The sequence below is a fragment of the Equus quagga genome, chromosome 2, assembly GCF_021613505.1.
Source record: "Equus quagga isolate Etosha38 chromosome 2, UCLA_HA_Equagga_1.0, whole genome shotgun sequence".
Taxonomy (NCBI): Eukaryota; Metazoa; Chordata; class Mammalia; order Perissodactyla; family Equidae; genus Equus; species Equus quagga.
In genome coordinates, this window is record NC_060268.1 from 182468419 (window position 1) to 182483441 (window position 15023).

At 50.3% G+C, this 15023-nt stretch overlaps 1 protein-coding gene across 1 annotated transcript in view; it reads right to left on the minus strand.

Annotated features, from left to right (window-relative positions):
• TCERG1L (transcription elongation regulator 1 like) overlaps positions 1 to 15023 on the minus strand; it is a 222220-nt gene that overhangs the window by 173110 nt on the left and 34087 nt on the right. Inside the window, exon 4 of the mRNA XM_046655503.1 lies at positions 3613 to 3798. Coding sequence (XP_046511459.1) covers positions 3613 to 3798 — 186 coding nt within the window. The remainder of the gene's footprint in view (positions 1 to 3612; positions 3799 to 15023) is intronic.

Below are 15023 nucleotides of genomic sequence, written 5' to 3' on the forward strand. Positions count from 1 at the left end.
TGGATTCTCAGAAAGTACTCAAGGGAAATTCTGTAAAAGTTTCATCATGGGCGCGGCCAGTCTGACGCGGGTACCTTCCTCATGTGCCGACAACACTGTGAAAGAGAAAACCCAGTTTGCGATTGAATCTGGAACTGGTTGTGGGTTCTTTCAATCTGATGTCTTATTTGAAACTCTGAATCATGTTAAAGGCATAACGAAGTATAACTCTTATGGCTGCTTGTTCTAGCACTGAGCCTGTTTCCTTCAGGATCCTTCAGTTCCTGGACCACTAGCTCTCCCGGGCGAGCTTATTCATACACCAATCTAAGATGTCACAGTTTGTGAAGTGGAATTCTAGACTATAAACCAGGGTTTCTCAACAGAGGCACTATGCACATTTTGGGTCAGAGAAGTCTCTACCATGGCAGGCTGTCTGGGGCATCGCACAGTGTGTGGCAGAATCCCTGGTCTCTGCCCACTAGATCCCAGTAGCAATCCCCCCCAAAACTCTCCAGCTGTTGCCAAATATCCCCTGGGGGCAAAACTGCCCCAGTTGAGAACCGTAAAGCTACGCTGTGTAGCGCTGCGAAGTTTATCTGGCTTATATTATGAAGCAGAGGGTTTAAATTAAGTAGTCTAGCTCATTTATCTAAAATGGGAATTAATTATCTTCTAAATAAAAACAGGATTATTTGTGTGTAGTTAGATTAAAGTTCATGCTTTTACAAAATCAATTTGAGTATGGAGCAGACTTCACAGAGAGGCACATTTTTATTGGTCTATAAAAACCTGTTTTGCTGTCGATGCCATTCTCTCTCTTCTGCCACACTCCTCCCACCTAGCCCTCGACGGGCCTTGCACTTTATGCTGAACGCCCCCCATCCCCCAAGTCCACCTGTTTTAAGGTATGTCAGGAGTTTCCCAGCAGAATGCATGGACCTCCCCTAAGAACACCCATCAGAACAGTCACCTCTTCAGTCTCATTGATCCTATGGGGCTACTGACATTGTTAAAAAAAAAAAAAAAAAAAGCCTGATAGCCAAAGGGTCTACCTTCAGTCTCCTTCAAGCCTTGGTTCTCAGAAAGTACTCAAGGGAAATTCTTTAAATGTTTTCATCATAGGCATGGCCAGTCCCACTCAAATACCTTCTGCTAAAGCCAAGAGGAGTTAGCCAGGACAATGACCCTACTAAGTGAACATATCTCCCAAAGAACTCATTTACCAGGGGCACCCCTGGGTGGAACCACATTCACCATTGACGCCTTGATTGACAGAAGACCTCAGACACCACCCATTGGGCTGGGTCATTGGTCCAGACCCAGCTCTCTGCCTGTATTTCAACTTCAACCTGGGGCCTCTACTAGAAATCAAAAGAATCCATGCCAATACTGTAAAGGCAATTTTGGAAGCTACCTTTGAGTCCTGCCCCTTCATCTTTTTGACAGCCCATTTTGGCAGTTATCTATAAGACAGATAATGTTGACGCTTGTCTTTTTCTAACTGAATGCACATTATGGCAAATTTGATTATAGAGCCTTATAAAATGCAAACATGGAAAGATGCCTAATTATTATATCACTTTATAAATCATACAAGAGACATGAAAAGTGAAGCCACCCGTGGGGTACATGGTTTTTGGCTCTTTCTAAGATTATTTTTCTCCAAAAACAGTAAATCATCCTTAATAAATGCCAGTGGACTGATGGATTTTAACCAAAATCTTGACACAGCTGTAAACTATGTTCCACACAAGAGATTATCTATGTGTTTTATTTATTTCCCCATCACACCCTACATGCACGTTCACTAACATGCTGAAAGAGGAATAAGATTTTGTTCTTGAGAAGACAGTGCTCTACTGATCAACTAATTTCTTAAGGCAATAGAGAAATACAGAAGTCAAAGGTCTGGTGTTGAGGAGACCACATTAGATTTACCAGAAACAAGTAATCAAAAATCCTCCCCAAACTGGAAAGAGATGAAACTAGGTTACTTCCCTTTGTACCATGAGCTCATCTCTCTCTATATACACGTATGTATACACCTCGCAATCTAGTGATGACTCCTATCGCTTATAGTCTAGCAATTAATAAGATTAATACTAGAATTCTAGTATTAATTCTAGTATAGAATTTCTATTCAAGTCTTATTATATTGTGACCAGGGAACCAGGCAAAGAAAGGGTTACTGAGGATCTGATCAATGATTAGCATGGTCTATCAAATGTTTTTCTGACAAGAAGAAACTATGTGTCCTGTTTTGCAGAAGTCGACATCCCGTTTTGCAGTGTTGCTGTCTTCAAGAGAAACTTGTGCATTTGCAGCAAGACACCTGCAAAATGTCCCAGTACCAAGCGTCTGAAAGTTACCTTAAACTCACAGTATCTTAAATCCTCCTCCTCCTCGGGGAGGGTCCAAGCAGCCTTTTTCAGATCCTGTGCTGTATGCACTAGCATCTTTACCTGTTACACATGCGCCTTAAATGAACACAGAATTGGTACACAGTTGTTACAAATAAACCTGTTATCCTCTGCTCTCTTGTGTGTAAAGTCTCGGCTGGCACTGAGCTCAGGGAGACTGCATTGGGAGCTATCCCCACTGCTCTCCATGTGTTTGTGCAAGCAATAAACCTTTTCTTCACCTACTTCTGCCTCAGTTGTGCTTTTCAGCTCTACAATCACCAGGCGATTAACCCATTGAGTTCAGTTACAATATCACATGAAACACTAAAACTAAAGAGTACTAGCTCACAAGATTTGAGTACTTACTATATGTCATTCCAAATTAATGTTGCTCTTGCTTCATTTGAGGAAAGGAGCTAAACGTGGGTTCACAAAGATGGTGCCCAAACACATGGCTTGCTGGTTACAGGTAACAGACAGACATGTACAGCTCTGAACACACATAGTCACAACCAATCCAGAACCTGGGGGCTTCGATCTCCCCTCTGAGACCCACATCACACATCTTGGCTCTGCTCAGGATGCCAGGATGTCTACCAGCCCTGCCTCCACCTTGAGGACTTTTCAGAAGAGTACGCCAACCACACTTATGGACTCAAATACCTTTGTGGTCATCCACACCTCTCGTACTCATCCCAGGGCTTCAGTGGCTTCCACAGAGGTCCTGCCATGGTGGGTAGGACCCCATCCCACATGTTCAGAAAAGGCCCAGCTGTTGAGCCCAGGTGGGATGGCTTAGTGAGAGCTGTACTGTTTTGTGTTTTATTAACTTAGATGCTTAACTGATTTCTAACATGCTGCCTTTGCTTTCTTCCATGCCTCATGTAAGAAAAGTCCAGACTTCTCAGCGTCCTTGCCCTATTGGTCACTACTTCATTCTCCCTAAAGAGTTAGTAAAGGGAAGTCTCATTTCCTCAAACAGAAACTTTAAACTTTGCTTTATGGCAGAAAATGCCCGAGTTGACCTAACAAGACTTTGTTCAATGGAACTGAGGTCCGTTTGTGTAGCTTGAAGATGAGCAAAACCTGTATAACCCCAACCAAACGTCCCTCCCCGGAGCCAGGCCTGGATCCACACAGCACATGAACCCGGAGACTGAGGACCTGAAGGCAGGCTCGTTCCTGCCTTGTTCACTCAAGGCTTTGAGAGACCATGCTCTGTGCTTACCAGAGAAAGGAGTGGTCCTCAGGGGTATTTTGATGGGTGCCAACGTCAGGAAGTGGCAGGGCTGCACACTGGATGGTGATGGGCCCCCAAGTACCTCAGGGTCCATGGAGACCATGGCTGTGGCAGCGGCTGCGATGGCAATGGTGGGGCTGCTGCTGACGGGCTTAAGGCTGTTGTGGCCGCCACCTGCAGAAGAGGAACAGGGAGGTCAGCATGGGGACGCCCAGTGTCCTCAGGAGACAGATGCCATTTCCTTATGTTACATACCAGTACCCAGAAAACAAAAGTGGTGCTAACCCCCTTTGCTGGAAGCACATGCTGTGTGCCACTATCCCAGAAATAAATGGGATGCGTTTGTAATCTATCAACATGTCAGTTGTGCACAGAGCACACACACACCTCTGTGTGATGTTTAGTGAGTCACAAAGCTTACAGTCGAAGCTCACAGCTTACGTGTGCACCTTAAAGAGAAGCAACTTTGCTACAGTCACATGAGTTACATACGTACAGATGAGAGCTGATGGTGAAAGTGGGCAACTACTGGGAGCAGAGGCTGCTGAGGGCCCAGGGAGTGGCACATAAGGAATGTGGGAGGTGGGTGCAGAGGAAGGGGCAGCTAGGGGCCAGGGCAGAGAGGGGTTTCCAGAGCCCATGAGGCTCAGCTTGTCCCTGAGCAGTCAGGCTGGCCATCTGACGGGCCGTTGCAGTGGAGAAACTCAACATCCGTCTCGGCTTGGGTAGCTCCTTGTGAGGAGATGGGCTTCAAACTTGGAAGCCAGCTTGTCCTTTCTGGCCTTAGGAAGAATTTGAAAGTTTGCTTCTGTATATGCCTTTTCTGTAAAGCGGGTTTTTTTTTATGGAATCCTCAGCCCCTCAAATAACTGTGGTTTCTAAGAAATATTTTGTAGATACCTTCTTATATTGATGGTGGAGGCCTCGTTTGGCCAGTGCTGGAAAGCAATTTGGAAGTATGTTCTAAAGACCTCGACATAGTTCACAACTTCTGATCTGGCGTTTCCCTTCCTGTAATTCGTCCATGAGTCCAGTGCCTTAAGATAAAGGTTTATAGTGGGAAACTAGAAATATTAACAAAAGGTGAACGGTCATATAAACGATGGTGCATCCACTCAGTGAGGGTTAAACAGCCAGTGGAATCACATCAAAGAACATGCAGCGCCATGGGGGCAGCTCACAGTATGTTCGGTAAATAAGCACGTTACAGAACCACTCTAATTTCAACACTCTATAGTCACTCAGTCAGCAAATCTTTATGTGGTTGACCAGACACCAAGCATGTTCTAGCTCCTAGGGACAGAGCAGTGAATCAAAGAGACAAGGCCAGCCTTGGGGGACTGTAGCCCCAGGTGGCGAAGACACACGGATGCACTTTTCGTGTCTATTTGCTTTGTGTTATAGGTTGATAGGCACAAGGGAGAAAAGCGATGCAGGGGAGGGGACTGACATCTGGGAGGCGGGTTTCACCTCTAAATGGGGTTGTCAGGAAGGTCTTCACTGGGAAGGGGTACGTGGGTGACGGCCTGCAGGAGGCAAGGGCAGGAGCCACTCAGGCCAGGGAGGAGTAGAGGAAGCACAAAGGCCCCGAGATTGATGCCTACTTAGTGTGCTCCAGAAGCTGCAAGGAGACGGGGAGGCCAGGGGGACGGGAGAGGGGCAGAGAGGGAAATGCGGGCGGGGTGGGGAGGGTGGCCGAGGTATGATGATGACTCGGGTTTTCACTCTGAGTGAGCCAGGCCACGAGGTGCGTGGAGCGGAGGAGGAGGCTCTGACTTCCATTTCCATGTCCTCATCCTGGCCACTTTATTGGAAACAGAGAGGCAGGGGGTAGGCTAGTTCTGGACGCACTCAGTGCCAGATCCTATGGAGTCTCTCTTCGTTTCTGTCTTCATATTTTCCACATTCCCTATGATGGCCAAATACGATCTTAAAAATTTAATCTAATTTTTATAGAGCAGTTTTAGGTTTACAGAAAAAATGAGGAGAAAATACTGAGAGTTCCCATACTCTCGCAATGCCATTCCTCACCCGACTGCCCCGTTATTACCGTCCTGCACCCAGGGCCATGTTTGTTAACGATTGATGAACCAACACTGACACATTATTGTTAACGAAAGGCCATAGTTCACATTACGGTTCACTGTGTTGTACATTCTGTGGGCTTTGCCAAACTCATAAGTCCTGTATCCGCCACTCACTGTCACAGTGTCACAGCCCTAACCATCCTCTGTGCTCATCTCCACCGTACCCCTGAAACCACTGATCTTTCCACTGTCTCCATAGTTATGCCTTTTCCAGAATGTCATATAATTGCAACCATACGTGAAGTAGCCTTTTCAGACTGGCTTCTTCCACTTAGCAATATGTACTTAAAGTTTCTCTGTGTCTTTTCACAGCAAGATAGTCCATTTCTTTTTATCACTGAATAATATTCCATTGTCTGGATGTACTACAGCTTATCTATTCATCTACTTGGTGAACGGTTGCTTCCAAGCGTTTACAGTTATGAAAAAAGCTGCTATAAACATTTGTGTGTGTGTTTTGTCTGGACACGAGTTCTCAGCTCATTTGGGTAAATCCCAAGGAGTGCGACTGCTGGATCATATGGTGAGACTACATTTAGCTTTGTAAGAAACTGCTAGACTGTCTCTCAAAGTGGCTGCACCATTTTGCGTTCCCACCAGCAATAAATGAGCGTTCCTTTTGCTCCTCATCCTCTTTAGCATTTGGTGTCAGTGTACTAGATTTTGGCCATTCGAACAGGTGTATAGTGGTATCTTGTTGTCACATACAGATTTAAAGTAAAAAAAAAAAAAAACTATTCAAAAAGTATCATCCTACTTAATAATAAAAACACATTACAGAATACTTATAAAATGGACTAAATAAGTGGTAAAAATGTCCCTTTGGTCTCCCCAGCTAGACACCATTGCCCTTTTGTTAAGCAGTGACCTGGCAGTTTTCTGGTGCCCGGTCTGGCTGTGTTGATAATGCAGCACCATTACTCTGCATGGGCACAGCTTTCTCAGGAGGCGTTTCAAATGATCACTGCCCTTATCATTAAATGGCCTTCCCTAGCCCAATTACCAATCAGAGCCTGGTATTCCAGGCAATGGACCAGCCACGCAAATTTGCCGTATTCATACAACCAGCCCCCATCATAATAGCTGTAGCCTATTATAAATAAACGTGACACACACAACTGTGTGCAAAAGAAGTTACTTTCTGCATTTATTGCCCTAAGATACATATTCAGGGTCAAAACAGTGTGAGCATTTCAGGGTGTGCAGGTGTCAGTTTAATGAGGTAATTTTGTGAACGTCAACACGCCATAAAGCCCCATGCAAAAGTTTCTTATTAAATTTGGCTTTTCTCCCTCAGCATCTCCACATTGATACTATTTCACCGCAGGTGTTTTCACGGGAGTTTAACCACTTCTCTGCCCTGTTCAGAGACAGAGCCGCTGGTGTGCTGAAGAGAATTGCTATGCTTAACGTCTTTCCTCTCTAAGTAAAGAGTACTGAACCGGCCGACCTGGTGATACGCTACCTAGTGAATTTGTTCAATGAACTTGATCTACTGCTCAAACGAAGAGGACCCTTTAGCAACGGATGAGAAAGTAGCTCATGGTGTTTTCAAAGAAACAGATGCCAAGGCTGCCATGCTTCGTGGGTGGAAGCGTGGGAATGCCTTTATCACCACGTGATTTTGTTGTCAAAATATGTGTCAACTAAAAGGAAAATAAGTAGACTTCATCTGCCTCTTTAAAACAAACAAACAAAAAAACCTTGGGGACCTCCCACGTGGCCTAGTGGTTAGTTTCAGCGCCCTCCACTTTGGTGGCCCAGGTTCGGTTCCCAGGCACGGACCTACACACCACTGCTAGCCACAGACAAAATAGAGGAAGACTGGCACAGACGTTAGCTCAGGGCAAATCTTGCTCAGCAAAAAGAAAAACCTGGAAAATAGTTTTTAACCCACTTTGAATTTGTGTGGTTACCTATAAAAATGCAACACTCTCCAGTTATTTCACAAAATCTACTGAATATTATCAGGGAAGATAGAAAGTTAATAACCAACATCACCAAAAGTATTGTCGTAGTTGGTGGATGAGAAAGAAAGAAGAGGTCCCGGAGTCATTACCGTATGGCTTCCAGCAGGCTCCAGGCCCTCTCGAGGTGTTTCGTGTGTTCCTGTTAGAACAGGCACCTGCTGTGGGAGCAGAACCTCGCCCCAAACCTGCAGCACACTGAGAGCACGCCTGAGCACAAGAAGACATGCGTGCACATTGTAAATAAGTAGAATGCGCTTTGGGAGGCTGGTGCTCAAGAACTTTTACTGATGGTTGTGCAATAATAAAATTTGGGGCACCCAGCAGGGGAAGGAAGGCTGTTGATTATTTGGGTTTTCCTGTTTCCTTCCTGCCCCCTCGGCCAGGTATTTATCAAGCATCTGTATGCCAGACTGCGCACGGCGGGGGGACAGGAAAGACGATCCGACAGGAGACCCTGATGCAAACAGATAAAGGCCCGCAGGTACATGCTGCCTGTGGACGCCAGCCAGGAGGTGCACAGAGCCAGCGAGAGCCCTGGGACGCCAGCTGCTCCCCGAGAGACACCTCCCGAGCCCAGTGTTGGAAGACAAGCAGGCACTCGATCAACTGTCGACTGATAAATAATTATCAGAACTCGTTCTCCCCGAGGGCTGCAGAGAATCCCTTAGTTGAGTAAATAAACAGCGCGATAAGAGTTCCAGCCAAAAAACACTGCTAAGCCAGCTAGGAGATAAGCCAGAGATGCTATCCCATAAGGATTACTTATAAAAATCAACATTTTAAGCAAAACAGTAATTAACCATGTGCTTCCCATGAATTCTGCTGGAGGAGAGCAGGCAGGCCAGCACCAGGCACTCCATGTGCGCTAGCTCACGGCCCTTCGCTGCAGGTTTATCCTCACTGCCATGTCTGCCTCCTTCTCTGATGGCCAAACATGCAAGAGCTTCATCTGCAGGTTTCCTTCTGAGTAGACCCCTAACAGCCACACGAAGAGAACTTCTATCATCCCTGTTTGCAGCTGAAGAGAACGGGACTCAGAGAGGTTTAAGAAACTTCCCAAAGGTCCCTGGAGAATGATAGCACCTGAACCCTAACATCAGGTTCCTCTGCAGGGCTAGTGCTGGGGCCCCACCTGGCTGGACGCCTGTCCCTCCCTCCCTCGTCTGAGACACCTGGGCAGACTCGAGCTTCTGGAAGACTCTCTCCTTGGCACCACCAGAGCCCACCCTGTGGCTGTATGCACAGGGGGCCTTGGTGATGGCCGGTGCAATGACTTATCTGAACCTCTGTGGGCCTCAGCGGCATATGGGGACAGGTGGTTTCTGCATGAGCCTCTGTGCTCACAGGCACATTGACTACTGGCACCCTCCCAGAGCCTGCCTCCAAAATCAGAGGCTGCATTTTGCGTTTTCCAGGATTCAACAGAGAGGACGGAAGGAAAAGGCTAGTGGCCATGGGAGCTGGGACAGTGGCACAAGAGGGGCTCTAGAACCACCCAGCATAGGCTGACCATGCTCATCCTGGCGCTGCACATGTTCAGGGGAGCCTGCTCAGGGGTTGCACGATGCGACCTGTTCTCACTACGTCTCGATTTTCTCTTCCTCTCCAGGCATGCACTGGGAGAGATCCCGCTCCCTGCCCAGAGGATCTCAGTCACAGCCTGTGTTCTGCAGAAAAAGAGCAGAGGCAGGAAGTGCTGCAGAGGACCCTCACCCCTGGTCCAGGTCAGACCCTCGGCCCTCGTCCAGGCCAGACCCTTGCCCCTCATCCAGGCCTCTGGCCCCCTCCAGGAGGGATGCTCAGCCTGGAAGGGCTGCTCTGGTATCAGAGAGGCACCAGACAGTAAGAGGGGAATTATAACTGCCAGTGGGTTGCAGAGGAGATAAAATGCTACACATTTAACTTCTGCATCTTTACGAGAGAACAGGATGAAGGACTCAGCATGTCATTTCTGCCTCTGAGGATGCCCATGCAGAGGGGAAGACCTCAGGTCTCAAAGTTGGCAGAGGGTGTTGAGTAAACACTGGGATGGCTGGCGAGAGTCTTGTGCTGAGGAGAGAAGCTAATCTGACAATCACCAGCTGCTGTGTCTCTGTGCAGAGCCACATATTCAAAAAAATAAACAACCATTAGTTTGTTATGTCTATTTAGCAAATGATTTCAGCTCCGGTGGAAATCCTTCAGGCGATCTATCTACCAACTGTAATTATTCCTGCAAAATGACTGTTTGGTGAAGACAGTGACGTTAGGCACGTGAACAGGTGCAACAGGTTTCAGGGGAGGCACGTTGGGGTCTCTAACGGGCGCCTGTGGCCTGACAGGCAACGGGCAGAGGGGAGAGCTGTGGAGACGGGGCCAAGAGCACAGGTTCTTATTCCTTCCCATCCTCCGAGAGCGGCATGCGGACACACAGCTCCCAGGAAGGAGGAATCGTCAGCACTTGACCCATTCCTTTTAAGAAGACGTGATGGGTTTTGTGTGTCTCAGTGACAGGCCGGCAAACCACCCCCTGCATGTGTGTGCATTGTTCATAACGAGGTGATCTTTATTTTTATTAGCTTTTCTTGGTGTTTGTCCTTCTGGCTGTTTTCTGAGAGAGACACTCAGTTCCTGGCAGAGTTGAAGTTTTCCACATGCTGAGGAAGAAACCCGCAAGCTGGGCAGGATGATCACCAAGCTCCACGGACCCTCTCAGCAAACTGGCCAAGTCATCAAGATCGGGCCCTCTGGATGTGAACTGCTCAAGGAACCTGCCACACTTGTCTTCTCTGCCACCTGGGGCAGTGCAGGACCCCGATGCTGAGGGAGTGTCCATTTCCAGAACCCCACACGGGGTGGGGTGGATGGCCCTGGCAACTGCTCTGGCTCCATATCCCAGCCCAGTCTGTGAACTGCATGTCCCATCACGGGTGAAGGTGGCCCACTCAGCCCATGTCCATACCAACACAAGGCTCTCCTAGGCTACCGCCTGGGCCTCCTGGGAGAGTGTGGATGCCAGCTCCAGACCTCAGCAGGCTGGGCAACCAGTAGTGCAACCTGGAGAAGGTCACAGAAGCTCCTCCCTCAGTTCCTCATCTGTGAGGTGGGGACAATGTTGTTTGGAGAACCAAATGGCATCTCGCAGATCACTTGCTGGACCAAGTGTAGGTGCCCACTACATCTTTATCCCTTTCCCCTGACAAGGCTAGTCCTGGTGCCTCCACAGATGGCGAGGATATTCCAAGGGATCTCAGAGCAAGCTGGCCTGTGGTCTTGGCTGGTGCCCCCTCATCCCTGCCTCTTCCCTCTGTACTGTCCTGACGCCAGCTCCACGGCTGTGGAAGGAGCCCACCCAGGGGCAGGTCAGCAGCTTCTGCTGCAGCTAATAACCTGTGAGTGAAGGATGTTTCCCTTGGAAAATGCAGGCCCTGGTGATGGAGCCAGCTCACTGCCAGCTGGTCACTGAAATCTGCACAGAAGGAAACATACCAGAGATGACTCCAGAAGCTTGGCTTCATGATCCAGCTCTAAGCAAACTAAGGCAAAGTCCCTGGGGAATGGAGAAAGGAAAGTGCACTGCGCTCAGAGCCAGGGGAGAGGGAGGTGGTCCCACCTGCTCTCACCCCATCCTCCCTGTGGTCCAGGAGGCTCTGCGGCTGGGTGTCTGAGGGTCAGGCGCAGAGCACCAGGCCTGGGCAGGCGCCCGTGGCCTCATGGGTCCTCAGACAGAACTACGGGCCAGAGATCTTGCAGGAAGCATCTCCTTCAGCTCCATCTCCTTCCTTCAGGCCTGGCCAGGTGTGGGTGGGGACGGAGGGTGCAGCCAGTCCCAGGGGCACAGGCACAGGGGGACCTCAGACAACGGCAGTTGGCCAAAGAGACCAGCAGAGATGGCCTGAGGAGTGCGGATCAGGAGCAGGTCAGCACCAGCCTCATGTCAGGTCCAGGGACTCTCCCTCAGGTGGCTCTATCACCCACACTCCTCCTGGTCCTCACCTACCCCTGGCCTAGGATGGTCACTGTCCTTGTATCAGTGACACCACTGGACTCACAGCCAGGCCACCTGGGCACCCCCATAGGTGAGGGTACAGCCTAGACGGACGGGCAGGTGGCCCAGGCATGGACCAGCGCATTGGTGACATCTCAGATGGTTTCCCCTGTGGCTCCCTCTTCCTTGGGTCTGAAGTCACAGATTAGCCAAACCTCTGAAGGAGTCACCTGCATCCCTTTGCCAACACCTGGGGTTTTGCTATCACAAACTCAACATGGAGCTTCAGTCTCTTTCCTCAAAATCATGAGCAAACTTTCCCAGGAATGATGCTTTGGAAATTATTACTCAGAAATGACTCTCAAAGTAGCAGGAGCAGCCCCCAACCATGGACCACGGCTCCACCGTCTTGGTCCAGGACCCTCGGCTGGCCCAGGCCATGAGGCTCATGCAGAGCAGGGAGCTGCCTGTGGGCAGCAGCCAACACCTCCATGGTCGAGTGGAGGTCAACAGGTGCTCCGGTACCCTGGCCAGAGCACTCTGGACCTGGCCATGGCGGAGGGGACAGGGTGCCCGCCTAGGGCTCGGGCGGTATAGGAGAAGCAGCGGTCGTCTCCCGGGAGCACTCAGAGATCATGTCCCACCGAGTTGTGTCCCACAAGGGCGGGAGCAGGGTATGGCAGCAGCTGGAGCTGTGGTGGGACCAGGAGCTGTGCCTCTTCCTTCTGGGGCACAGGGGACACAGACCTGACCCCTCACCGATGTGCCCCTGTTTCTCCCTCCTTCAGATGCCTCTCAACTGAGTGTCCCCTCCCCCGACACATGTCTCACCCTGCTTCCCTTTCCACGAGGGGGATTTTCAGAAACGTTGGCTCCTGGCACATAGTTGGTGCCAATAAACTTTTGGGTCCATGGATCAGCGCCGCCTCTACCACCTCATATCCATTACTCATCACCCCTGGGTCTTTGCATTCTCCTCTGCCTCACAGCGAGAGGCTCTGGCTACAAACACAGGGCCTCCTGGGACCACCTCCAATGCATGCTTTTCAGTCTGTCTTCCCACTCTCCCTGTTCCCTCCCCCTCCCTCTCCTTCCTGCTTCCTCCTTGACCTTCAGGAGGTTCCCTGGGGTCCTCTTGGATCTCTGACGGCACCTCTCTATTCTTGTGGACACCTCCTCCCTGGTCCTCTCAGAAACCTCCATCCCAGGCCAGATGCAACCCGCACATTCTCCTCCACCCCAGTGGCAGCGCTCCCCCTGGATCAGGCCATCCAGGCTGAGACCCTGGTGCACGTTCGTCTTTCAAACCCCACAGTGCACGTACACACCTGAGCCATCAATTCCTGGTTAATTCCTCCTCCGCCCCTCACTTACCTCTCCTGCTGCTATGCCTACTTCAGGGAAGCACCCTAGCCCAGCCACCTCCTTGTCACCCCAGGCACAAATGCCAGAATCACCTAGACACCTCCTTCTCTCTCTGGCTCAACCTCTAACCAATCACCTGTCAAATCTTGACAACTCGGCCCAAGAATTCTCAAATCTGGGCCCTCTCCTGGATCCCACTGTCAGGGTCCCATCAGTGACAGCCCAAATACTGCAGGAGCTCCTTGCCGTCACCCTCACTGCGCTGAGGTGGTGGCTGGGCTAGGGTGCTTCCCTGAAGTAGGCATAGCAGCAGGAGAGGTAAGTGAGGGGCGAAGGAGGAATTAACCAGGAATTGATGGCTCAGGTGTGTACGTGCACTGTGGGGTTTGAAAGACAAACGTGCACCAGGGTCTCAGCCTGGATGGCCTCACTCTGATCCCCCCTCCAGACCATGCCCGGGGGCCTTTGTAACCCACCAGCAGGCCTCCCCCATTGCCCCTGGGACCTTCAGTGCCCCCTTCCCAGGCCTACACTGCCATTCTCCTCCAAGCCGCCACGTCATGTGCAGGCCCATGAGTGACAGGGTGTCGGTCTCATCTGCGCTGCCCCTGCCCAGGAGCTCTCCTCTGACAACGCCCTTTCACCCAAGCGCCCCCTTCCATGGCCTCCCATTTTACACAATCACCTGCGTGGGCATCTGCGTCCTCCGAGGGCGCCCAGCGACCCGCAGCTCTCAGGCAGCGACCCCACAGAGGCTCAGAGCCCAGCCCACCACAGTGTAGCTTAGGCACATGGAGCCTGGAACGCCCGCATCTCAAGTCTTTCCAGGAAATAAGAAAACCAGGATTTGTCCCCAAGTCAGAGTCAGCGACCAGAGGGATGAGTATTCCCAGAAGAAAGCTTCCCTCACAGAAAGAAGACAATTTGTTGTGAAGTACGCCAGAGGGGAAACGACGCTCCCCTCGGAATCTCCCATTTTCTACCATTCGGCTGAGAGAACAGTAGGGCACTGCGTGTGACAGAAGACGAGCCGCTGTCCCCCATCTACTCACAGTCTTGGCAAGCTCACGTCACCTTCACTTTCCTGGCCTCTGTACTGCTCCTCGCTCATGGTCGTCTACTCCCAGACAAGGCAGAGACTCTAGTGAACGGCATTCCTGGAGGCACCCACCTCTCCTGTTCTAAAAGGAGTGCCCAGTTTCCTTGGAATGATGCTGCACACGCAGAGCCCAGACTCTGAGAAGTGGTCGGCACACAGGACCACTGTCCTTCAAGATAGCGTCTGCTCACAGTGAGGTGCCCCAGCGCCACCTCAATGGCATTTGTTCAGCTTTGCTAAAATCCCATCACCATGAAAACTGAGATCCGATTTATCAATCTTTGCTTTTTTTCCCTCTCAACCTCCCCTCATTTAAGGCACTTGGAAGGTGACTTGCCTGTACAGATCCTTTTAATTTTATCCACATTACCCTGTCTTTGTTTTTGTTGACTTACAGGCATAGCACGTCCATGCCCAGAAACTGCTCTGCCAAGGGCGGATTTCAATCTAGCCGCGTTTCAGTTAAAACTGTTAGGAAGCAGCATTGCCGCTCTGTGGCTCATTTTAATCTAACTTTGCCCGCACATCCGGACGCGTCTCCAGCCACTCAAGTCTCCTCCCAGGCCCCAGCACCAGGAGGCCCCTTCGCCTCCCTGATATGTTCTGTCTCCCTCCTGCCTTTCCAGCGGAGCTGAGGCAGGGCCCACTGCACCTCCTCTCTTTGTGCTGCCACCAGCAGCTGTGCTGAACGTGGAGCTGACAGCCCCGCCACCTGTCCCTCATCCACATTCCAAGTTTCTCCATTCTGAACTGTCATCTGGGGTGGAGCTGGGCAGGCCCAGGGCCTCGGATTGGAGCCCACAGCTGTGGGCGCAGACCCTGAAGACCCCATGGTGGTGCTCTGAGCAACCCCCCCTTGATGGACGATCCCTCCTAGTCACTGTCCCCAGACCTTATGTTGAAAGGTGCCC